General features: G+C 62.1%; 1 protein-coding gene and 1 pseudogene across 2 annotated transcripts; both read right to left on the minus strand.

Annotated features, from left to right (window-relative positions):
• Nucleotides 1-293: 293 nt before the first annotated feature.
• CAMKV (CaM kinase like vesicle associated) lies at nucleotides 294-11,284 on the minus strand. Of its 2 annotated transcripts, none has more exons than XM_036994471.2 (11): nucleotides 11,099-11,284; nucleotides 4,565-4,673; nucleotides 4,343-4,474; nucleotides 4,052-4,126; nucleotides 3,703-3,841; nucleotides 3,468-3,567; nucleotides 3,220-3,295; nucleotides 2,988-3,124; nucleotides 2,751-2,829; nucleotides 2,429-2,516; nucleotides 294-2,160 (listed from the first exon to the last, which is right to left on the minus strand). In XM_036994471.2, the coding sequence occupies exons 2-11, from the start codon at nucleotides 4,657-4,659 to the stop codon at nucleotides 1,609-1,611; spliced, it is 1,473 nt and encodes a 490-aa protein (XP_036850366.1). In that variant the 5' UTR covers nucleotides 4,660-4,673; nucleotides 11,099-11,284; the 3' UTR covers nucleotides 294-1,608. The 2 variants fall into 2 exon arrangements, with proteins under 2 accessions (XP_036850366.1, XP_036850365.1); XM_036994470.2 differs by having other exon boundaries at nucleotides 3,447-3,567; nucleotides 11,099-11,283.
• A 3,164-nt stretch (nucleotides 11,285-14,448) lies between these two features.
• LOC108402849 (uncharacterized) lies at nucleotides 14,449-18,083 on the minus strand (annotated as a pseudogene).
• Nucleotides 18,084-22,836: the final 4,753 nt, after the last annotated feature.

Below are 22,836 nucleotides of genomic sequence, written 5' to 3' on the forward strand. Positions count from 1 at the left end.
ACAAGCGCTCCTGTTCCACAGGACTTATCAGAACAGAGGTCCTAAGGGTACCCCCAGGCCCACACCCAGCATAGGACCCACCACACACGCGGACTTATCTAGAGTCCAGGGAGCCCAGCCCCCCACCCCACTGCCGCGAGGAGCACTTCGTGAGGACAGTCTGCGCTCTCAGCCCAAGTCCACATGGCACTGAGCACAGCACATGACCTGCGGACCTGCTCCCAGTCTCTCCCTCCCCAGTGCCTTCCAGGGACCCTCCCCAGTAAGACAGGAAGCGAGAGCGAGAGGGTGGCCAGAGGCTTTGGCAGGGTGACATTTATTTGCCAGGTTCAGCAGGCACACAGCCTACCAACCTTCATACACCAGAGCAGACCCACAGGCATGCAGGGAGTTGGGCGGGGCTGCCACCGAGCGCCAGGCAAGGGCCGGGACCCGTGTGGCTGCCTGCCCAGGCTGTGGTGGGGTCTGGCAGAGGGCACCTGCCAGGAGCCTCCATCAGGAAACGGGAGCCTTACTCCACTTCCTCACACCAGCAAGAGCGACTCCGCATGGCTCAGAGGCACCTAGGCGCCTTCCTAAGCCCTGACAGGAGAGGAAGTGGGTCATAGATACAGTGGGGTTCCTCTCTATTTTGCTATTAAATTGGGAGGGTAGAATTCTGCCCTTGTGAAGGGCAAACCCTCAAATCAGACTGTGGGACACTGCCATGCAGCAGGCCCCCTGGGATGAAGAGGACTGTGGCCTGGACCATCTGGGCAGAGCCAGGAGTATCAGCCCTCCCTGCCTGGACCAGGGTGAGGACCCAGTTAGGTGGGTGCACTGGGTCCTGGGCCTGCACCCTGCCCCCTAGTCCTCACTGCCACACTCCCAGTTCTCCCTTTGCCCCTGCCAGGCTCTTGCCGCTCAGGGCACAGGCAACCCCTGCAGGACCCAGGAGGGCAGGAAGTAGCACAGGGGTCTTGGGCAGGGCATCCCAGGGCACAGATGGAGGCGTCCGCCCTCCTGCTCATTCTTTCTCCCTTCTGAGGAGCCCCACAGCTGCCCAGTAGTGCCCCAGCCACGCGACCAGTCTTGTCTTAAGCGCACAGCCCTGGATTTCCGCAGTCTCTGTCCCAGGCCGTGTCCGCTCCTCGGGCAGCCCGCATACCCCAAGCACATACCTTCTTGTGCAGGAGCCTAACACCGCTGACAGGGCCTCGCTGGAGGACCAGCTCTCAGGGCAAGGCCACCCAAGTTAGGGCCTGGGAGAGGAGGGACCTGCCTGGGGGAACGGTGCAAGAAGGAAAGGGGAAGGGGAGCCGGGGCCTCCTGAGCACCCCTAGAGCAGCATCCCACCAGGAACAGAAACTGGGGAAGCTAGCAAAAGACAGAAAAGCCACGAGGAATCCATGCAGGGGCTGGGGCCTGTCTTGCCTCTGGCCTGCCCACCGCTCACACACATACACACAGGAGACAAGATTGCTCTCCTGTGGCCCCCGACATGCCCCACACTGGGAGGCAGGGGCAGGGGGAGCGAGGGCATCATGCCAGTGACTCTATGTACAGTGAGAAGCCCCTCATCCACTCTCCCACCCTCCTGCCCATCCCGTCCCCCACAAGCCTGCCCGCTCAGCTAGTCTGCGCCCTCCAAGACTCCTGGGCATACCCAGCAGCCTCTTCCCCTTTACTAGAAGGTGGAGCCTGGCCTGTGGCGCCCCCTGGGGCTGTGCTGTCCGGCTGCGCCAAAGCTGGCTCAGGGATGGCGGCTGCCTTGGTGGCCGGGGTGGCACTGCTTTGGGTGGTGGGCACGGTGCTCTCTTCTGTGGCTGGAGTGGCTCTCCCATCAGTAGCTGGAGTAACACTCCTATCAGTGGCTGGGGTGACACTGCCATCCGTGGCAGGGGTGATGCTCCCATCGGTGGCAGGGGTGACACTGCCATCTGTGGCAGGGGTGGCACTGCCATCTGTGGCTGGGGTGGCGCTACGGTCTGCAGGAGCTACATTTTTGCTCTTTGCAGCATCACCCACTGTGGCCACGGTGGCACTGCCCCCAGGGGCAGGGGCAGCTCCACTTGCAGCTGTGGCCCCACCTGCAGCCCCAGTGGCAGCAGTATCTGTGCCCGGGGCAGACTGCTCGGGCGCCCGCAGCCGTTTCATGAGGGTGGTCACTCGGACAGCCTTCTGAAAGAGGACGGTGCAGAGAGGCTCAGAGTGAGCCTCGCAGAAGCTGGCTCCGTGCCTTGGCGAAGGCCAACCCAGACCATTCCGTGGTGCCCCTGGCTGCCTCTCACCACCCCAGGGCCGGGGCCCCAGCCGCTCAGCACACCTGCTTAGGGCAGTGACAGGCCGAAGCAAAGCCTGTGAGGCTGCAGGGCTGTGATGCAGGCAAGAAACTGGGTGCCAGAGGAGCACTGGGTCAGGCCGGGGAAGAGCGCCATCCATGCCTTACCTTCCACTTGGCCCTGGCAAAGTTCTTTTCAATCTGGGCACAGACACCGTCTTTGATGTTCTTATCAGAAGCAGCATTTCCAGAAATCCTGGAGAGGGAGCAAGTGCATCTGGACCCGAGGGGTGCATACAGGCTGCACGGAGACTGCCCAGCCCTTTCCTCGTCAGACCCAGGGAGGACCAGGTAGAGCCTCTGGGCTGGCCTGAGCTCTGGGGGCTCCCCAGCCCCCACACAAGGACTCACGGATGTGGCCTGCTAGGTGTGAGGAGGACATGGCGGCAGGAGCCCTGCCTCCCCTCCCGTCTCCCTGGGCCCTGCTCACCACTCGTGGGAGATCGCCTCTTCTGCTGTGATCCGCTGGTCTTGCTCTACCTCCATCAGCCTTGTGACCAGGTCCTTGGCTGGGGACAAAGCCAGGCTGAGGCTCAGCGCAGGAGCCCCACCCCGCTGTCTAGAGTGTTGAATGAGCTGGAGACTGGGAGCAGAGCCTGCACGCAAGGCAGACAGCAGGCTCCCCACACCACCCCTGCCGCCCACCCGAAGCTGGACGCCTCCTCACCGGCCTGAGAGATGTCATCCCAGTACGGAGAGTCAAATTCATAGTCGCCAGCCAGGATCTTGCGGAACAGATTCTTATCATGGTTCTCATAGTCATCCTCCTCCACCTCTTCATAGAAAGGAGGGTTCCCTGAAAGCCTGCATGGGCCCAAACGGCAGGGTCACCCGGGAAGGCTGTGGGCACAGCCCCCACCCTACTTGGCTGCAAGCCCATTTGCCTGTCATCCACTCACAGGATGTACATGATGACTCCAATGGCCCAGCAGTCCACGGGGCGTCCATACCGCTGCCGGCCTACCACCTCCGGGGCTGCAAATGGAGCGTCCATCTGCTGGTCAGTATCAGGCCTGGCCAGGCCTGGTGCCACTCACACCCGCTTCCTGGGATGGGGACTCCCCGGCCACCCAGCCACTCCTCGAAGGCTGTCTCCCGCCCTGGCCCCGCCCCGCCCCCTGCTTGCCCAGGTACTCGGGGGTCCCACAGGGCTCTTTGATGAGGCCGTTCTCCAGCTTAGCCAGGTGGAAGTCGCTGATGACGATCTTTGAATTCTTCAGCCGATTATAGTAAACCAGGTTCTCCAGCTGCCCGGCAGGCATGGCATGTGGGTGGGCAGGGGGACACTCCATTGAGGACTCAAGAGGCGGCATCGAGAGCCCAGGGGCCGCCCCACCCCAGGCTGGCAGTCCCCTGGCCCTTTGACCCAGTTCCTGCCTCACCTTGAGGTTCCTGTGCACGATCTTGAGTGAGTGCAGGTAGGCCACGGCCTCCAGGACCTGCCGCACCACGTTGCTCGTGTCTCGCTCCGAGTAGTAGCCCTGGTCCAGGATCCAGTCAAACACCTCCCTCCCCGTGGCCCTGAGGGACACCAGCCCCTGAGCCCGGTGTGGGCAGAGTAGGGGGTGGGGCAGGAAAATGGGCAGGTTGCCCACACCAGGCAGCTGGCTGGGCAAGGCACAGGGTGCCTGGGAACACCCAGGTCCAGAGAGGGCAGCTTTCCCTGGCTGCTGAAGCAGAGCACGCAACGGCCCTGGGAGCTGCAGAATCGGGGCCCAGACCCACACTCACAGCTCCAGGAAGATGAAGTACTCCTTGCGGGTCACAAACACGTCTACCAGCTGGAGGATGTTGGGATGCTTCACCCTGGCAGCAGGATGAGGCACCAGGGGTCAGGGCGGCTGACTCCTAGAGAGGCTCTAGCAGCTACCGTAAGCCACAGCACAGCGGACAGATGGCCAAAGGCTGGCCCTGCTTGGAGCCACCTGTCCTCACAGCCCCACCGCACTCCCCCATCCCCACCCACACCCCCCGCCCTCCCACCTGCCCCACAGTCCCCCCAACACACACACGCACACTCACATCTTGAGGATGCCTATCTCGCTCTTGGCCGCCCTCCGCACCTTGCGGCCATCCCGCTTCTGGAACTTCTTGCAGGTGTGCAGTTTGCCCGTCGTCTTGTCCTTGGCCCGGAAGATCTCACAGAACTCCTCGCTGCAGCCGGCAGGCAGCCCACTCAGCCCGGCCCAGCGTGTGCTGTGCTCCAAGGCCCCCCCCACCCTTGGCCCCAGACCCAGCACTCACGTCTTGATGACCTGTCCCAAGTCATATCTGTCAGTCACCTCCGAAGGCTGGTTATAGTTCTTCTTGTCACCCAGAGTCACACACCCAAACGGCATTGCCGGGCCCTGAGCTGCGAGCGGGATGGGGCCTGGCTCAGCTGCGCTGCTCCCCGCTCCTCTCCACAGCACAGAGGCTGCCTCGGGGAGCCCCAGGCTGTGCCAGGGGCAGAGACCGCTCCATGCAATGCTGGGCAGTGGCAGGCCCCTTATCCTGCTTTTCTAGCCATACCCCCAGCCACTCAGCTGGGCTGCCTGCACAACAACCCCACTCATGAAAAAGGTACTAAACTGACTTATCAGGGAATCTTCTTGTATCATATATACTCAAAAAAAGATGTATCAAACCATTTATTTAAATTTCAGCCATTATGCAGTTGAAGGGGGCCTTCCATCACCCAACCATCAGTATCTCTGAAAATCTGAAGATTACAAGTGTAGACTAAGATGCAGAGAACGTGAGCATCGTAGGGGAGCGCAAGTCTCCTGTTTGGTAAAACTGCTGATGCTGAGCATACCCTAGGAACCGACACAAGAACGTGCGTGTGAGTCAGGACACTTGTAGGAGGATGCACAGAATGCCAGCGTTCACACTGGCCAGAGGCTGGAGCCAGCCCAAACCTCCGTCCATGGCGGACAGACTGTGGTGTTGTGTCACAGTCGGGCATGACACGGCGGTGGAAACCAAGCAGCCAGAGCCACTCCCAACTGCAAGGGGAATCGCAGCGCACAGGCTCCAGTGGAAATGACAGAAGGGTATCGACAGTGTGATAGAGGCCACAACAGGGATAACTAGCACCTCCTGTACACGGACAAGCACTCTGCTAACACCGTGGAGCAGCTGGGAAAGAAGTACCACAAGCCCCCTGGGAGGGGCGCTGTGACTGAGTCAGGACTCAGGGGAGATGCCGATGCCAGGGGCCGGTTTCTGAACCCCAGGGGTGATTTCTAGGCGTTTGCTTCATCATAATTTGTGAACATGTACACACAAGTTTCAGGCAGATTGCTAGATTTTTGTTATATTTCACAGTTTTTAAATGTTCATAAAAATGATAGCCATCCATACTGAAGACCTTCGGCAGCTATTTAAAAAATTAAGTAGATTGAAATGTGCTGCCCCAGGGCAGGCTCTGAGGTATGTTAAGTAAAAAAATAAGGGCCAGATTGGTGGGGAATGGGGCAGTTCCTGGCGTGAACTGCTCCATACTGGGGTACACTTACAAACTCTTCTCTGGACAAACATCTAAGGAAGAAAGTATGCTCTTTGGGGCAAAGAATTGCTGTTGGAGGGGCAGGCTTGCATCTTTTGTTTATTCATTTTCTGTTCACATTTTTACTGTGATTACTTTTGCTGATTTAATAAATGTTGCATTCAGGCCCGGCTCTCAGGGGATTCATCTAGGGGAGAACCCCCGTCTGGATGGAGGAGCAAGGGGGGGCTTTGAGGAAGCACTCTCAGGGCTGAAGGGGTTGCCAGGAGGCACGCAAGGGTAATTGTCTGGAAAAGCAAGACAAGGCTGCCAGCGTCCACAGGAGATTGGGGCGGTCAGGTCCAGGGGATAGGCCCCTGGCCAGCGGTGGGTGTCCCGGGTGCAAGTGTGACCATGCAGCTGACTGGTACCCGGGGGGCATAGCACCCACAGGTCTGCAACCTTGCCAGCCCAGTCTTCACCTGTTGGATAGGCTCCAGCACCTAGGAAAAAGCAGCCAGAGCCTTTGCTCAGGGGTGAAGTGTGGGCGGCAGTGGTGACAGTGACTGGCCCTTTGTAGACCTGACCAGCGCCAGCGTGCATCCAGCCTGCTCAGTGTGACAGAGGGGCTACAGCAAGCTTCGTACTGAGGCTGCCTTCAAACTGTCCTGCCTCTGCGCACCCAGTAGGGTCTCCCTTCCCAGATTAGCACTTGCTGTGCATGGGGTCTGGGCTGTGGCCTCGACCTCCCCTGCCTAGAGTCAGTCACAGCCACAGCACAGTAGGGAAGGGAGGACGCCACTCCCAGAGGAAGCAGCTTGGGTCTGAGGGACACTGCCAGCCAGGGTCCAAGGCTGGGACCCACACAAGCCCCAGGGCCAGCCCTGGCTTTTGCTTGCTTCTTCCCTGGGCTCACTGGTCCTGGAAGTTCTCCCTCAGCATCAGGGAACAAATTTCATCATTCCCTTAGCTGGGTGTTTGGGCTCAGGGAGTGCAAACCATTTCATGAGCGTGATTCAGTGGAGGGCTTAAGCCATCTTGTGAGGCACTGCAGACGCAAATGCTAGAAGCTTTGAAGATTGTGCGACAGCGTGTCTTCGCCACCCTGGCCACAGCCCTGCTCCCAAGTCTGCCTGGAAGGAGCACGTGCCTGGATCCCACTCACAGCCAAGAGCAGAGGCTCAGCCACCCACCACCACTGGCCACCCTGACAATCTGGGGGGGCCAGCATCCGTCCCCTCAATGGCTCTACCGTGCAGCGACTCCCCTCCCAAGGGCCACGTCCCAGGTGGCAGAGTGGTGCCTCACCCGCAGGCCCCCCAGGAGGGCTGGGAGGGGCCTGTGTCCCATCTCTGTTGCTTCACTTACACCTTTCCCTCTGGCAGGAATGCCCTTCCCCCCAAAGCCTCCCGGCAGTATCCTATTTGTCATGGCAGAGTTATTTATAACATAAAAAAAAAATCAGCAACCACCTAAACATCCAACAACAGGTGACTTGCCAGCTCCGCATGTCCACTCAGCAGCAGGAAGCACAGGGACAGCCCATCTCGGCCTCCCAGTGGAGCAACCGCCCCTTGAGCCAGATGCCAGGACCGCGGCTGGCTGTCTTCTGTCATTGTGATCTCGGCCGTTACAAGGCTGTTTGTGCCACAGACTGTCTCATAGAATCCTGTGCTAGACTCAGAATGGTCCTTCTCTGGATGCGCACCCCCAGCTCCCCCACCTGCACCAGCTCCCTGCTCTGCCACGTGGCGTGGGAGGCTCTGTGTATGCCGGTCCCTGGTCTTGGCCCAGCTTTCGGCCATGCATATGTACTTGTGCCCACAGGGACCCAGGGCTGGCCTTGGGGATCCACCTCCACCACGAAAATCCGGTCCTCTGCTCACAGTTACATCAGCCTGGAGACCTGTCCTGAAGCCTATGGGCTTGGACTGCCACCACGGCCGCCCTGGTCTCAGCTAGTTCCTGCTTCTCCTCACCACTCTAGCTGCACTCACTTGCCTCCACCCCCAGCCCAGCCCGAAGGCAAAGAACGGGGAAAAGGGGACCCCCGCTTCCGATCAGCGCCCTGATCCTCTCCCCACACACCCATGCCACCACCCACCACCCACTGCGGCTGCCTAGGAGGCTGCTTGTGTGTGCACCAAGCTCCTGGCACCTGCTTGCAACAAGCTGGGAGGGGCGGCCAGGGACAAGAACAGTGGAAGGCCAGGCAGAAAGAGGTTCGTGTTTCTCACCCACTTGGCCCAGACAGCCCAGACCCAACACTCCACAGGGAGAGCGCTCCTGCCGGTGACAAGACCTGGGCTCTGTCTCAGGTCCACGCTGAGACACGGGAATGCACAGGAAGCCCACAGCAGCTGTTTGCTAGACACATGGCTCCTTCTTTGCCATTCTCTGCAGAGATGCATGGCTTGCACAGGGGGCTGAGGGGGCAGGGGAGTGCAGGGCGGCACTGCCACTGCCCAGCAGCTGGCTCTAAGGCAGCCTTAGGGCCCAGCACTCCCCAGGTGCTGCCTGCTCCTCAGTGAGGACCTGGGGGCTCAGGCAAAGGAGCCTCAGGCAACCTTGCGGGAGCCTCTGCCTTTTGTGCCCTGGTCAGGAAGGGACCCCTAAGGGCCCTACTGCAGCCTTAGGCAAGTCTGGCCCAGGGGAAACCTGACTGGTACAGAGGACAGTTCCGGAGGCCCGGAGGTCTCACACTAGAGTCCTGTCCACTCCACTGGGATCAGCCTGGCCCAGGACCCACCTTCCGTGGCCATGACCTGCAGATTCCTGCTGCCCTGGTCCTCTCCCAGGTGGGGTTCCAGAGCCTGCAGTGAATGTGGAGGCCAGGAAAGGCCCCAAGAGGCCTCTGGCTGCCTCCCAATAACTGTGGGCAACACCTCCCGATTTAGTGGCAGCTGTGAACGCCAGCCTGCAGGTACCCCCTCCTTCCGTGCTCTCCTGTCTCAGGGACCTGGCTGTCCTGCTGGAGTGGACAGGCCCAGGCCCAAGCCCTGCCTGGCTCCCAGCTGAGGTGAGGCCTCACCCACAGGGCCGAGGGAGATGCACCCTCCCCTTAGAGCCAAGCCCCTGGCCCACTGTGCAGGCTTCGGGGAGCTGGGCAGGGGCTGTCCTGCCGGGCCTCAGGACCTAGCCAACCGTGGCTGCCACACCTGCTGCTGACTCTGTGTCTAATGAAGGAGCAGGTAGAGGGCTGGGCACACGATCCAGCGCTGCCTCCAGAAAGTTCCACCCTCAACATGCCAGCAGAGCCGAGACCCAACTGGCCCATCTCAGGTATCTGGGGTCCTGATCTTTGAACCCCAAAAGGAAAATCCACTGGGGACCCTGCTCCCCTGTGGGTGGGGAAGGGGAAGTGCAGGGGAAGGCCTGGAGTAAAGGGTTGCTATGGTGAAGGAAGTTTTAAAACAAGGGGAGGGGGCAGGGGGTGTTGCCCGAACCCCTTTTCCAAGTTTTCCCTGAGACTTGGGCCCAGATCCTTCCCCGAGGGAAGGAGAGTTGGGGAACCCGAGAGCCTTTAGAAATGTGAAAGGAGCGAACCTTTCACATCCATGGCCTGGCCTTCCACATCCATGAAGGCGAAGGCGGAACCTGGTGGGAGGGGAGCCAAGGCCAGAGAGTGAGTGGAGGCCGGCGAGGGAGGTGGGCAGCGGCTTCCGTGGGAATTCTGGGGTCCCTGCGCCTGTGTGCTCTGAACACCTGGGCCCGGGGCTGCCACTGGTGCCTGGACCTTTGGGGCCGAAGCCTCCGCTATCCCCAGACAGCACTGAACCTGGCATGGGAAGAGGCCAGCTATGGCCGCCCCTCTCCCCATCTTCCCACCAGCGTAGGGGAGGCAGGTCAGGCTCAGTGAAGACATGGGGCGGGTGGAAGTGAAGCTTGCAAGCCTGGCTGCCTTCCCCCTCTCAGCGCCCCGCTCGGCTGGCCCAGCTCAGCCCAGGCTCCCAGCCACACACCCCACCATCTGCTGCCCCCTCTGGGCCTTGGGTCCCCAGGGCCCCTCTTGCAGCTTGGCCTAATTCCCTGCTCCCTCCGTCCCCTCCCTAACAGTGGTACTGTCAGGAAGGCTAGAAACAGTACGCAAGCAACCCAGAAACAGGGTAAGTACACAGCATCACCACCGCTGCCTCAGTTTCCCTGATGAGACCATGGGCTCTACAGCCTTCTCCCAGGGCAGAGACTGCCCACGTGCTGGTGAGTGGTGGCCTGGACATGGGCTGGGGAGGAGGGCCAGCAGCAGCTATAGGAAAGGCAGCCTATGGCTCCTGGGGTCCACAGCAAATGGCTGTGGAAGGGAGCCGCCATTTCCCATTGAGGAAACTGGGGCCCAGCAGGTGGCTACAACTGATGGGAGTCAACTGGGGGAAGGGTACCAGATCTCCCCAGGTGGTCATGGGGGGCTCAAAGCCTGAGCCTTGGAGGAGGGGGCAGGACGCGGGCTGGAGTGTTGCAGACTGAGCGACAGAGGGCCCCCTCCCCAGGAGGGACACTGGCAGGGCAGGCGCCGCCTAGGGGGTGCAGACAAAAGCAGTTTGGCAGAGCTGTGGGGGGCTGGGAGAGCCTAGGGTCTCTGCCAGACATACAGGCTAGGGAAGGCAGAAACTCGCTGGTTGTGCACCCCACCAACCAGCGGCTCTGCTTGCGCCGCGGTGCCACCCTGACCCCCTTCCCCAGCGCTGCTGACTCGCCCCCGCTGGCTCGGCAACGCACATGCGGGAGGCACACGTGTGAGCCCCGAGCCCGCACCTCCCGGCAGAAGCATGTGCGTCCCCACCCCCACGGCGCGGCGCTGGGTCCCCGCGTTCAGGCTGGGAAGCTGGATCGCGGCTAGGGGGCTGCTGGTCCCCAGGGGCTTGGAGCCTCCTCCCCCACCCCGCGGCAGCCCCGCCCAGCCCCCCTCAGGTTGTCGCCCATAGAGAACTCTCCGTTGTCATGGAAATTAGTGGCTGCTCAGCGGAGGGAGGGGGCTCAGGGACCGCTGGGAGGGTGGACTGCGGCTCTGGGAGTCGGGAGGGTCGACTCAGCGCTCGGCCCTTACCCCGCTGGGGCACCACGAATGTTCGAGGGTCAGTGTTTTCACAATTAGGGGCCCGGCGAGGGAGGCGCCGATTAGCCCGAGATTGAGTCTCAGAGGCTCCCCAGGGGCGCCGAGCCGTCCGAGGGGACGGGGAACTTTCAGCCCGACCCGCACGCGACCCCCCGGTCTGCAAAGCCCTCGAGCGCTGCCCCGCTGGGCCCCCGTCCTCCGCGCCCCCGCGCGCGGCCCCGACCCTCGGGCGGGAGACCCGGCCCAGGCCCCGCACCTGCAGCGCCGGTCGGTGTCAGCAGGAGATGGCGGGCTCCGCGGGGCGCCGGGCTCGCGCGCGCTGGGCAAGATCCGCTCCGGGCACCGGGCAGAGCGGCGCAGCTGCAGCCGCCTCGGCTCGCGAACCTCCAGCATCTCCCGCCGCCCGCCGGCCGGATTCGCACCCCGGGCCGGGGGCGGGCCGGGGGCGGGGCCTCCCTCACCCCGCCCCGCCGGGGCCGGCGGAGCCGGAGGCCGCAGCCCCACTCAAGGGCGGGCGGACGAGGGGAGCTGAGCGGGCGGTCGGCCCGGCCCTCAAAGGCTCCCTCAGGCTCCTGGACTGACCGGGCTACAGAGGCCGGAGGGCCTCCCCACGCCCCTCGTAGCGGTGGGAGGCGGGAGGGGCAGCCTGAGTCCCGGAGCCGCGCGGGAGGCTCTGGGCAGGTGGTGCGCCCGGGGGCCGGCGCTCTGCCCAGCTCCCGAAACCGGACGCGAAGGGCGGAAGAACCCGGGGGCAGCTGCCCTTCGGACCGGCACCCCCGTCTGGCCAGGGGTGGTGAGCCGGCAGTCAGGGAGGGTGCGAGGGTGCAGGCAGAGCCTCCCGTCACACCCACCTGGACGCCTGCAAAGCCTGTCCTTTCCCCAAGTCCCAGGCTGACTGGCTGGCCCAGTCTGCAGCCTCCCGAGGGGCACTGAATTTCCCAAACTATGAAAGTCCCCTGTGACATGATGTGGACAGACTCTGCTTTCTTCCCAGTTTGATCGTCTCCGAACACTTTATGAGCAGCATCACATCTAGGCCTGGGCTGGGATATGGGGATACAGGGCCACTGTAGTACCAAGGTACCCCACCAGGCCTGGCCTCTGGCGGGAGGAGGTTGAAAACACCCAGGAAGACGCTTTCAAGGAGGACCCTAGCCATGCCTCTGTCCCTTGTCAGGAGGCACGTAGGCCCAATGCTTGCCCCGAGGACCGTGCTGAGGCCAGTATCTGAAGGCTCCTCAGGGCCTGGAGCTAGGCTCCACTGTTCCCCAGCCCTCCAGTGAGCCTCTGACCACATCCTGGGTGGATGGGGTGGTCGCCAAACCTTTGGCCATGTTGAGCAAGTCCACCCTGCATGGCCCCTGTGGCTGCCCTGAGGGAGTTGGCCTGGAAATGACTGCCCAACCACAGGCCCTCCATGTGTGACATGTCAGGAGCCTTTCATGTCCTTCCCTGGCTTTGAGTCACCTCTTGCAGGCCTGGCTGCTGCCTGCTCTGGGCTCCCTGAGCTCTGGGTGGTCTCAGTCACAGCACCACCCTCTCCAGGGGGTAGGAATCTTCTGGTAGAGCCTCCTATCACACCCACCTGGACACCTACAAAGCCTTCCCTTTCTCCAAGTCCCAACCTGAGTGGCTGACCCAATCTGCAGCCCCACATCTGCAGGGCTGAGCATCTGCAGGGCAAAGCCCAAGTCTGTGGTCTCAGTTCATGTCTGCAAAGTGAACAAATGGCCTGGCACTCAGGCCCTCCTGCTATCTGCCCACTGTCCTCGAAACAATGCTTCTCTGAGTTGTGCAGTGCTGCTGAGCCTGGCTTGCTGATCCCGCATGTCACACGGGTTTTCTGTCTTTTCTGAAGGTCATGGCTATCCAGGCATGGAGAAGCTGGAACGGGGGATTTAGAGACAGGGGGAGAAGGGGCTCGCTAGAGTCCTGCCTGCTGCTGGCAACACTCCACCCCTTCTGGGTCCCGTGCACACTCCATGTGCCTGTGGGTGCAAGCACGTGGCCGGGTGTGCGTGCGCATGTGTGCGTCTATGCACTCGCATGCTGAAGGAGATGGCAACATCACCGTGTGTGCAGAGGTAGCCCGTGGCTGAGCGTCTGCACGCTGGGTGCACCCAGGCATGCTTGCTCGCACATGTACTCGGATGCTGCAGCTAGTACCCTTCCTGCCTGGCACAGACCTCAGGGCTCTGGAGGCTGAACCAGGGTGTGAGCAGGACAGGGCAGGAGGCTGGACCATGCCAAGGGGCTGGAAGGGCTGCAGTGGGCCTACCTCATTGGCCATTTCCAGTCTCTCCACCTAGGGCAGCCCCCCACTCCCTGGTGTGGAGAGGGCAGCCTCAGGAAGAGAGCTCAGGGCTGGGACCGGGACATGGGCATCCCTCAGCTCCCAGGGAGGCATAGGCAGGGTCTCGGCTTCCATCACTAGCTGCCATCTGGGCAGAAAGCACCTGCTGAATGCCATCCTCCCAGCTCTTCCAGCCATGGACGGGGCTGACACCAAGCTTTATTCCACCTCCACCATTCAGAGCCAGCCAAGGCAGGGTTCATGGTTTCTAGCCACCTCCCTGGCCAGAGGGACAATGGAAGGCTCTTTAAAACAGGGCAGAGTTCGGGAAAGAGCAGGGGCAGTTAGCACAGACATGCATTGCCTGGTAGTGTCCATGAGGCTCTCCGGAGGAGGTCTGCGTCCTAGCCCCACTGTGGGCAGGGGCTGCGCAGGCTAGGAGGCCAAGGAAAACACAGGAGCCTAACATTGGAAGTTCTGGCTCTCACCAGAGGAGACGGACAGAGAGGCAGGAGAAGGTGTGAGCTCCTTACCCACAGGGCTCACGAACAGGCCAGAACCCCATCCTCAGGTCAGGCTGTACCTCCCACTCAGGATCCAGGACCTACACCCCCACACCCCACTGACACCCCTCCTCCCCAGGGCACCAAGGGCAGCACTGCCATACCGTCAGGTCCCGAGTGGCCGGCAGAAGCCCCAGTCAGCCCAGCAGAGAGCTCCAGCCAAGGTTCAGGCTTTAGGAGGTACCCACCTTACCCAGCCACCTCCCCAAAAAGCCCAGACTCTGACGGGGAACCTCCCTGGGGGCAGCCACTGCCCCAGGCCCTGAAGCATCTTGGCAACTGCTCTGGTGCTGTCCACGTCACTGACCGCAGCCCCATGTGGAGGGCCCAAGACAGAGGAGGGCAAGCAGCCTCTTCCTCTGGAGCTAGGGGAGGGGGCTGTCCCCCCTTCATGACTCACTCCAGGCTGTGTGGGTTATTGCATTATGTTTGAAATTGCCATGGCAACCAGCTGGCAATCAAGGGTAATTGTGCTTGTCGCCAGGGCAACGGGGCAAAACCCACAGCAGCCACTCTTCGTGGTTGCCCTTGGGGTGCAGTAAAGGTCAGGCTAGACCAGGGCAAGGCCAGCCAAGGGGCTCTGGGGCCTTCCGGAGAGGACAGGACTGCCAGGGCCCATGAGCTCCAGTGTGCGGAGGCAGGGTGTGCCTCGGGAGTGCCAGGGCCCGCACCCCTTACCCATGCCCACACCACCCCGTACCTAAGACACGCCACAGCGCTCTAACAAGCAGAACCACAACTTTTATGCGCTCACAGGCGGTACTTGTAGATGGCCCACGGGCCCTCCTCCTCGTACTCATGGAGGCTGAGCCACAGGTTCTGGAAGGAGTCTGGGATGCCATGATGGAGCCTCCAAGCCAGGCGGCAATAGCACCGTGGGGGAGCCCAGCACAGTGGCCCGGGACCCAGCTCCTGCCACAGGCGCTCGGGAAAGCCAGTGAGCAGAGTGCTGCCGCCGTCCAGCACCACACTGGCCAGCAGCTGCTCCTGCTGCTTGGCCTCCAGCTGGCTAACGCTGAGGAGGGCTAGCTGTGGGAGGCCGGGCTTGTTGAGGCCTGTTAGACTGGGCTGAAAGAGGGCCTCAGGGTAGCAGAAGCGCTCAGAGCCCAGCGTGATGACCTGCTTGTCTGGAAGCACGACGCCCACCCGGCCTGGGCCTGGGTGCGGGCTATCTCAGCTGTCATATCCCTGGCCACGTAGCAGCAGGCCTCTTTGATCTGGCTGACCAGCCTAGCCGTGGGTGGTGAGTGGCCACTTGCTAGCTACAGCTGAGTCAGGTATTTGGTGAGGTTGGCACCAGCCACATCCAACGGTCGGTGTCCAGTGGGGCCAGATCCCCAGTGAGGATGGGCGCCACGTAGGACTGCCCAGCACCAGCCCAGTGGTGCGCCCATAGGCATAGAGTGCCAGCAGGGCCTGATGCACTGTCTGCATGGCCAGCATATGGAAGCACTCAAAGAGTATCTCAGCTACCTTTTCTCGGGTGGTGTGTGGCGAGGTGGGCGCATTGGCCACTAGCACTGCCAACCCCTCAGGCTGCATGCCCAGCGTGCAGGAGAACAGGTGCTGCCATAGCTGCTCCAGTGCGTCCCAGTTGCAGACCATTCCTTGATCCAGCACCGAGTGGGAGCCCGCTCAGTCCTCAGGCATTGCGTACCCAGGCCGGCCCTGGGCTGGAGACTGCAGCAGCTGGACGCATGAGGGCACCACACTGAGGACATGGTCCTCTCCAGTCAGTCCACTTTTGGTGAAGCCTGTGCCTGTGTCGATCACCACGGCCACCATGTCCTGGCGGGGGCCCGGTGGGGGGCGGCAGAGCTGTGGAGACCACACTGGCAGGGCGTCCATGGGCACCAGCTCATAGCAGGCCCCATGGAGCAGGCCAAGGTGCGTGACCACCGATGAGTGTGTGAGGTCCTCAGCTGTCAGCTTGAACTGGGGCTCCTGGGGCTCAGTGCCCACCATGGCCATGGGCAGGACCTTGCAACCAGGGCCAGAGGTGGTGACTGTGATGAGAGAAAGCTGCTCCTCCTGGGTCCCAGTGGAGCTGCCAGGTGGCCAGGACAAGAGCTGATGTGTGTTGGAGCCTCGGATAGCACTGATGTCCCCCTTTTCTCTGCCCACAGAGGCACAGGTCTCCTCAGGGCCTAGGGGCACCCAAAGTACCCCCACATGGGTAGGCAGGCCCAAAGACTCACCTTCCTGGCACAGGGTGGAGGCCTGGCCAGGCCCCCTGCTGGAGGGGCCCTCTTGAGAGGATGGTTCTTTGGAGATGGTGCATTGTTGGGCAAAGGGAGGCTGCCCAGTGAGAGAAAGCTGCCTCGTAAGAGGGGTCCCGGTGAGAGGGGACTGGCCAGGAAGAGGGTGCTGATTGGGGGACAGGGGCTGCTCAGCTAGAGGTGGCTGTCCAGAAAGGTGGGGCTGCCTGGCAATGGGGCACCACTCGGCAGGGAGAGGCTGGCCAGTTGGAGAGGGCTGTCAGGTGAAGGGATGTTGCATGACTGAGGAAGGCCGACCACCCAGGGGGTCCTGCCCCGTGCCCCCAGCTTGAGGGCTGTCAGGGCAAGCGGTAATGCCTTCTTTCCTGCTGAGGCTGTCTCTGTCCTCCTGCGGCAGGGATCTGGGTGCCTCCTGGGTGAGGGCTGGTGAAACAGGGTCTGGGGGCTGCTCTGAGCTCACCCACTGCAGTTTCTTGGGCTGTACTGTGGAGGTGTCCTGCATGCTAGAGGGACCCAGCACGCAGATGGCGTGACCAGGTTCATTTTTTTCAGCATCAGGGTTGGACCAGCCAGGACTGTGGACATGGCTCAGTACCGCCTCGGCAAATTGGAGGGGCATTCCTAGTGGAACGGGCTCAGTGAGCACCCCCATCCTGGTGGGTGTCTCAGCACCGGGGAGTCTCATGACTCCAGGTGGAGCCTGGCCTCCTTGGGAACCAGGGCCGCCTCTCTGTGGCTGCCAGATGAGAGGCTGGGGGGCACAGGGCTGGACAGCATGGGTGAGGTGGGCCGGACGCTGGAGTGATTATTGTTAGGGGAGATGGGCATGGGCAACGGCCAAGTGGACAGCATATTTTCAGGGGCATAGATGGCTGGGTGGCAGGGCAGGAGCACCACCAGTGCCGCCTGTGAGCCCATGGGGTCCTGGCACAGCAGCCCCCATCCTCGTGTTGCCCATGGCCATATTGAACACCAGCACACAGTCTTCCCCAGCATCCTGGCACCGGCAGGTAGGCATGCAGGAGGTGGGGCTCTGCATGGCATCCCTGGGAGATGGGTCCGAGGGTTGCCTGTGGCAGGTGACTTGGCAGTTGGACAGCGGTGCGGTGGAGCAGATGCTGCTGAAGTGACTGGGGTGCTGTTGGTGTGGCTGAGAGCTGTGGAGCTCCTCACTGCTTCTCTGGGACTTGGGGGTACCCGGGGGGCGTGGGCCTGGTGTTGGGCTGCCCAGCCTGTAGGTATACATCAGGGGCCTCACTGCTGGGTTCTCAGGCTGCTTGGCTAACACCTGCCCTCTGGTGCCCCGAGCTTCTGGGCGTGGCCCAGGGAGTCTTTTGCCAGGGGTGCTGGGGTGGGAGGCTCCTCCTAAGGACAGAAATTCACTTTGTCGTGGCAGGAGGTAACCATTGGGCAGACTCCAAGAAGACTGACCTTTGGATGCCACCCTTCCTGAGCTGGAGGTCTTGGGACAGGCCCTTGGTGATGGCAGAGGTATCAGCCGGGTAGCCAGGGCTGCAGGTGTAAGGTTCAAGTGCTGCCGGCTTTGGGGTTGCATCCGGAGCTGGATGTGAGCGCTTGGCCTGGTCCTGGTTGGACCGCAGCGGCCTCCACCCTGGAAAGGAGACAGGGTAGCCGTTGGCTCTTCCTGTTGCCTGAGGGGGCAGTCTGACTGGGGCTGCAGTAGCCTTTGCCCCAGCCTATCAAGACCTTAGCAGGAGCCTTGCCACCCCCCACAACAGGCGTCTGAAGCTGGAAGGGCCCATGCTGGGCCGTGTCACTGGTGCTGTCACTGTGCATGCACACAGGTGGGGCCAGGGTCCTACTCTCTGTGAGATGCGTTTGGGTTCCTGTGATGGGGCTTGAAAATGGGCTGGTGGAGAGCCTCAGGGCACCCTGGGCAGCCGGCTCATAGTCCCACTGGGAACTGACCTCAGCAGGGCCCCAGAGTAGGTGATGAATGGGCTCTGCGGGGTGGGCCTGGGAGGCTGGGCCACAGGTACCATCAGTGATGGGCTCGGTGGATAATGACAACCCCTGGCTGAAGTATCCTGAGTTTGTCCTTGGTCCCTGGGACCCTCTGAGACCACCCCCCAGCTGCTGGCTACTGAGCAAGAGATGGCCCTGGGGGTCTGATGGATTGGGGCCCCCCACCTCAGTGGCTTCCATTGTCCCGTCCCATGCTCTAGATGCCCTGCCCCCACTTTGTTGCCATAGCGACCCCACACATCACAGCCTCCAGTGGCGGGGGGCGGGGGTGCCAGAGTGTGGGAAGCCAGGGGCCCCAGCCCCGTGAGGAATGGAGGTTACCCGGGGATTCCAGGGAGACACAAAGGCCCAGGGACAGGGGTGGAAGCGCAGGAGCCCTCAGCCAGCATCCTCTTTCCTTGCCAGCCAGATGCCCACTCTGGTCAGGCCAGGCCTAGCATAAGGGCGGTGCCCAGGGTGGGGTGGCAATGCCAGGCCAGGGGAACTGGAGAGGCAGAGGAGACCCCAAGGAAGTCCTGGGTCCCCCATCTACCTCAGATGCCAAACCTAGCTCTTCCTTTTCATTTCCATGGGAACTTGAGACGTAAGCCCTGCCCCAGGGACATAGGTCCAAGTGTGTGACACAAGGCCCTTTGGAGGCAAAACCCCATTCGCCACTCAGACCCGGGAGGCAGAGGAGGGCCAGGGCCCATCTCAGCCCCACACTCCCCTCCGCCGTGTTCCCTGGTCCTGCTCCAGGGACAGCATCTCCTTGGCAGTCTTTCTGCTCCAGATGGTTCTCCTCTGCCTGTGCCTCACAGAGCCCCCTCCCCAGAGCCACATGTCCTGGAAGCCCAGGACCAGTATCCCACAGAGGTGGGGATGTGGGCAACAGGCGGTGGTGGAGCCTTGCTCAGAACCCTCAAGTCAGAATGTTCTAGTTCTTGTCCCACTGTGCCAGCTTCACCTTGGCCTGAAGGGGGTGGGGGGCAGAACACTGGGCACAGGCTAGGCCACAGTGGACCCAGAGCCAGTCAGGTGACAATTATAGGACAGGTCACAGTGGTTACAGGGCCATCCACACAGGGGCCCACGGGTGTGGCAGGTGCATGGGAACATGGGACACAGCTGTGTAAACAAGGCAGATACGCTGGACACAGGACTGGGCCCAGTGTGGGCACACAGGAAATGTAAGCATTAGACTAAGTAGGCAGTTCTACCCTCTGCTTCTTAGATGGGCCAACAGAGGGGCAGGGAGGAGCGGGGCCTACCCGGCCCCCCAGCTCAGGCCCAGCCATGCCTGGCAGCTACAGAGGACAGGCCTAGGGGGTAGTGCAGGAAGCACTCCCTGACACAGGCCTTGGTCTGGTGGTTCTGACCCAGGCCAGGCGCAGCCCCCCAGCCCATGAGCTCTGAGTGTCCTCTGTCCTCCCTCCTCCTTCTGGCCTCAGTCTTCCTGCCCAGGAAAGAGGTGTGCAGAAAATGCAGCTATGGGCATGTCCTCTGAAGCAGTGTGTTTTCACAGAGGTTAAAAATAGTGCTTACAGTTGGCTGTGGGGTGTGAAGTCACGTGACCAGGGACCAAGGCTGGCCCCGTGCTACCTCTGTGCCTTCCCCGCCCAGCCGCATCTCAGCCCCCTGGACCTCGCCCCTTCCCCATGCGGCCTCCAGGTAACGATGGGGTGATGTCTGTGCGCACAGCTGCCCAGAAGCGCACACACTACGGCCCAGGAAGGCAGCAGAGCCAGAGTCTGCAGCCTGCACGAGTGGATACACACACACACACACACACACACACACACTTGCTGAATGCTATTAACTTCTGAGTTAATCTGGCCTCAAGCAAACTTCTTCCCCCAGGACACAGAGGTTGGAAGCAGCGTCTGGTGCCTGTGCAGCTGGGGAGGTGTAGAGGGAAGCCCTGAGAGAACCCTGCCTGAGCACGCAGCCCCCGCACCTCCTGTGGAGTGAGGCGTGACCCTCCTTTTCATGGTGGGGGCACCAAGAGCCCGTGGCCCTAAGTATCCTGGGGCAGGGCGGGGCTGGCTGAAGGGTGTGGCCACGAAGAAAGGTCTGAGCTGGGCAGTCTGGAGGGAGTAGGCCTTCCCACCTGTGCAGCCACACCTCGAAGGCAATAAGAACACGAGCAATAGTGACGGGCCTTCCTGTGCCCGGCAGTGCCAGCTCGCAGAACCAGCCTCACAGCAATTCACTGAGCCAGCACTGGCACCCTCACTTAACAGGTCAGGCAGCCAAGGCCAGAGAGGAGAGAGAATTCCAAGATCCCAACCGGAGAGTTAAGAGAACCAGAACGCGGAGGCAGGCCTCCAGGCCGCGGACCCCCGCTCTAGGAGCGGGGGCCACACGCAGCGCACGAGCACAGGCCCTGCTGGAAGGGAGCCACACACCTTGGGAGCCGCTGCCCCAAGCCCCCACCTATGCCGTGTCCCACTGGGGCCTGCTCCTCCTCCCAAGAACTTAGCAGGTGGCTCAGGCCCAGGCGGGGGCATTTTCCCACTGGCACCACAAGTCGGTGCCCCTCCAGGAGCCTGGCTGTGCTGAGTAGGGGACGGTCACGCAGCCTATGCAACCAGGCCAAGTCCTCTGTGCTCAGAATTCTTGGCTGACCTGGGCCTGGCCCATCTCCCCCAGCTGAGGGCAGGGGCAGCAGGGCAGCTGGGGAGGCTGGGGCACTGCCACTGTGCCCCTCCCCCTCTGTGTTTTTAAATAGTCTCTCACCAGGAAGAAGGGCACCAATTCTATTTCTGATTCTGGGACATGAGGAGGGCCAACATGTTGCCATGGCAAACTGGAGAGCCCCTCCCAAGGCTGCGCCCACTCCCCAGGCCGAGGGCTTTCTGGGCTGGAGGGGCTCAGTCTGTGGGTGAAGCTGGACACGGGTGCTCTGTGAGGGCAGGTCCCCGCGTGGCCGCCCCTGCTGGACTGGTCCTGTCTGGGCAGGCTTGGGGGAAGACCCCGGGCTCCATAGACAGGCTCAGACTTCAGGACGCGGGGAGAGGCACAGTTCTCTGAGAGGCCCTTCTTCCCTGCGGGTCAGGCTGGAGTCCTCCCACCCAGGAGGCCTCGAGGACGGTGGGCAGGAAGGGCGTCAAGAGGAGGCCCAGAGGCCCCATTCTCCTGGGCGAGCAGTGACTAGCTGCGGCTGCCAGCCCCACTTCTCCGAAGCTAACGGGGCTTGGCCCCACCTTCCCAGGAGGCGGCTCTGCCAAGTCCCTGGCCTGGCGCTCTCCCAGTCTGCCTGCCTTCCCCTCCTCATGCCCAGGGAAGAGTCTGGACATCTCCAAAGATCTAGGATCACAAGGACCTTCAGAGGGCCCCCAGGGGGCAACCCCTTGGTAACAAGTGAAAAGCAAAGCAGCTCCCAGAGGCCCATCCCTGCCTAGTGTCCGGGGCCACTTGCCAGCCCGCTGCCCTAGGGGCCACCGAGGGCCAGCACCTACATGTGGCAGAGGTGTGCAGGCAGGAGCACAGCCCAGGCAAGGGCAGGCTTCTGAGGACACCCAAGAGGACCTCGCGCTTCAAGCCTCTCGGGTGCTGGTGGGAAATCGAGGCCCCCGAGGAGGAAGGGTGCCCTCTGCTGTCCCCCAGCTCCACCTGGGGCTCTGCCTGTGTTTTCCCCTCCTGACCCTCCTCCCTGGAGCTATTCAAGGACCTGTGATGTCCTGTTTCCTGAAGTCCCTCCCGGCCAGGGTGCACCCATCCATGGAGGCGACACCATGTTTTGAAGGACCCGGCACCTCTTCCCTCCTGCCCTCCGGCCCCAGAGGAAGACAGCCAAGGGCAGAGAACCCCCACTAGGAGGTGAAGGGAGGCAATCCCTCCTAACCCAGGCTGTGGAAGGCAGAACCCCAGAGTGCCTGAGGACGTGGCTCTGGGGCCCTAAGGCATAGGGAAATTTAAATAACAGATGTTTAAACAACCTTCCCTGCAAACCTCAGCACAGTGACCCCTCTGCTGTGATGTGTTACAGCTTAAAATAGCCCACAATGAACTGCTCCGAGCTCCAATTGACTCAAGCTTACGTAACTCTGCGTGAAAGACGGCCAGCCGTGCCAGCCTGCAGGGCGGGCAAGGGTACAGCACCCTGATGCTGCCACAGCAGGGGGAGGGCGGGGGCGAGCCCCTCACCCTCCCTGGAGCAGTCCCTGCCCAGGAGCCCCCCGAGGTGGGGCAGAGAAATGCTGCCAGGAGCATATAGGACTCAACAGGGAACTCGACCGCCAAGCCGGAACCTCCACCAAGCCCGAAGATGGGGTGTGAGAAGAGCTTCCCTCCCCTAGGTCCCTGGAGGCCCCAGGCCCCATGGAAGGTCTGAGACCAGGGCAGGAGCCCCTGTGGGTCCAGGGACCAGGGCTTTCCCTCGGAGAGGCCCCCAGCTTGGGGGAACAGCCTGGCAGCAGGACGGTTGCCTGGCTGGAGCTGCTGCTGCCCCAGCCCAGGGCCACAGCCACCCCTCTGGGGCCTTCCAGTCTTCTAGCCCCCCGGAGCCGGGTGGGGGCTTGCGGCATGAGGGAGGGAGCGCCGGCTTCAGAGCTGATCAGATCCCGCTGCTTTGGGTCCCCTGCTCTCCATGATGCATTCCAGACCCCAGGGGCCCAGTCTGGGACTTGCCACAGTGTGTAGGTGGCTAAACCAACAGGAAAGGGTGCAGAGAGGGATGAGGCGAGGCTGCCCCTGGCATCGGGGGCCTCCTGTGCTCTCTCTGCCTCTGTGGAGACCAGGGGCTCAGCCACTTCTCTCAGCTCCCGTCACCTCAAATGGGAGCTCAGAACAGGAACCACCATGGGCCCGGCCCTGGGCTCCCACAGAGCAGCAGGGGACCGAGGGCCAAGGGCAGGCTGTCAGGGCCACTAGCTGGCCTGGCCCCGCGACCTTACCCAGGAGGACGAACTTGTTCGTGTTGCTGCTCTCCCCAGGGCGGCTCCTGCGAGGC

The sequence above is a fragment of the Manis javanica genome, chromosome 3 (assembly GCF_040802235.1).
Source record: "Manis javanica isolate MJ-LG chromosome 3, MJ_LKY, whole genome shotgun sequence".
In the NCBI taxonomy this organism is placed as follows: Eukaryota; Metazoa; Chordata; class Mammalia; order Pholidota; family Manidae; genus Manis; species Manis javanica.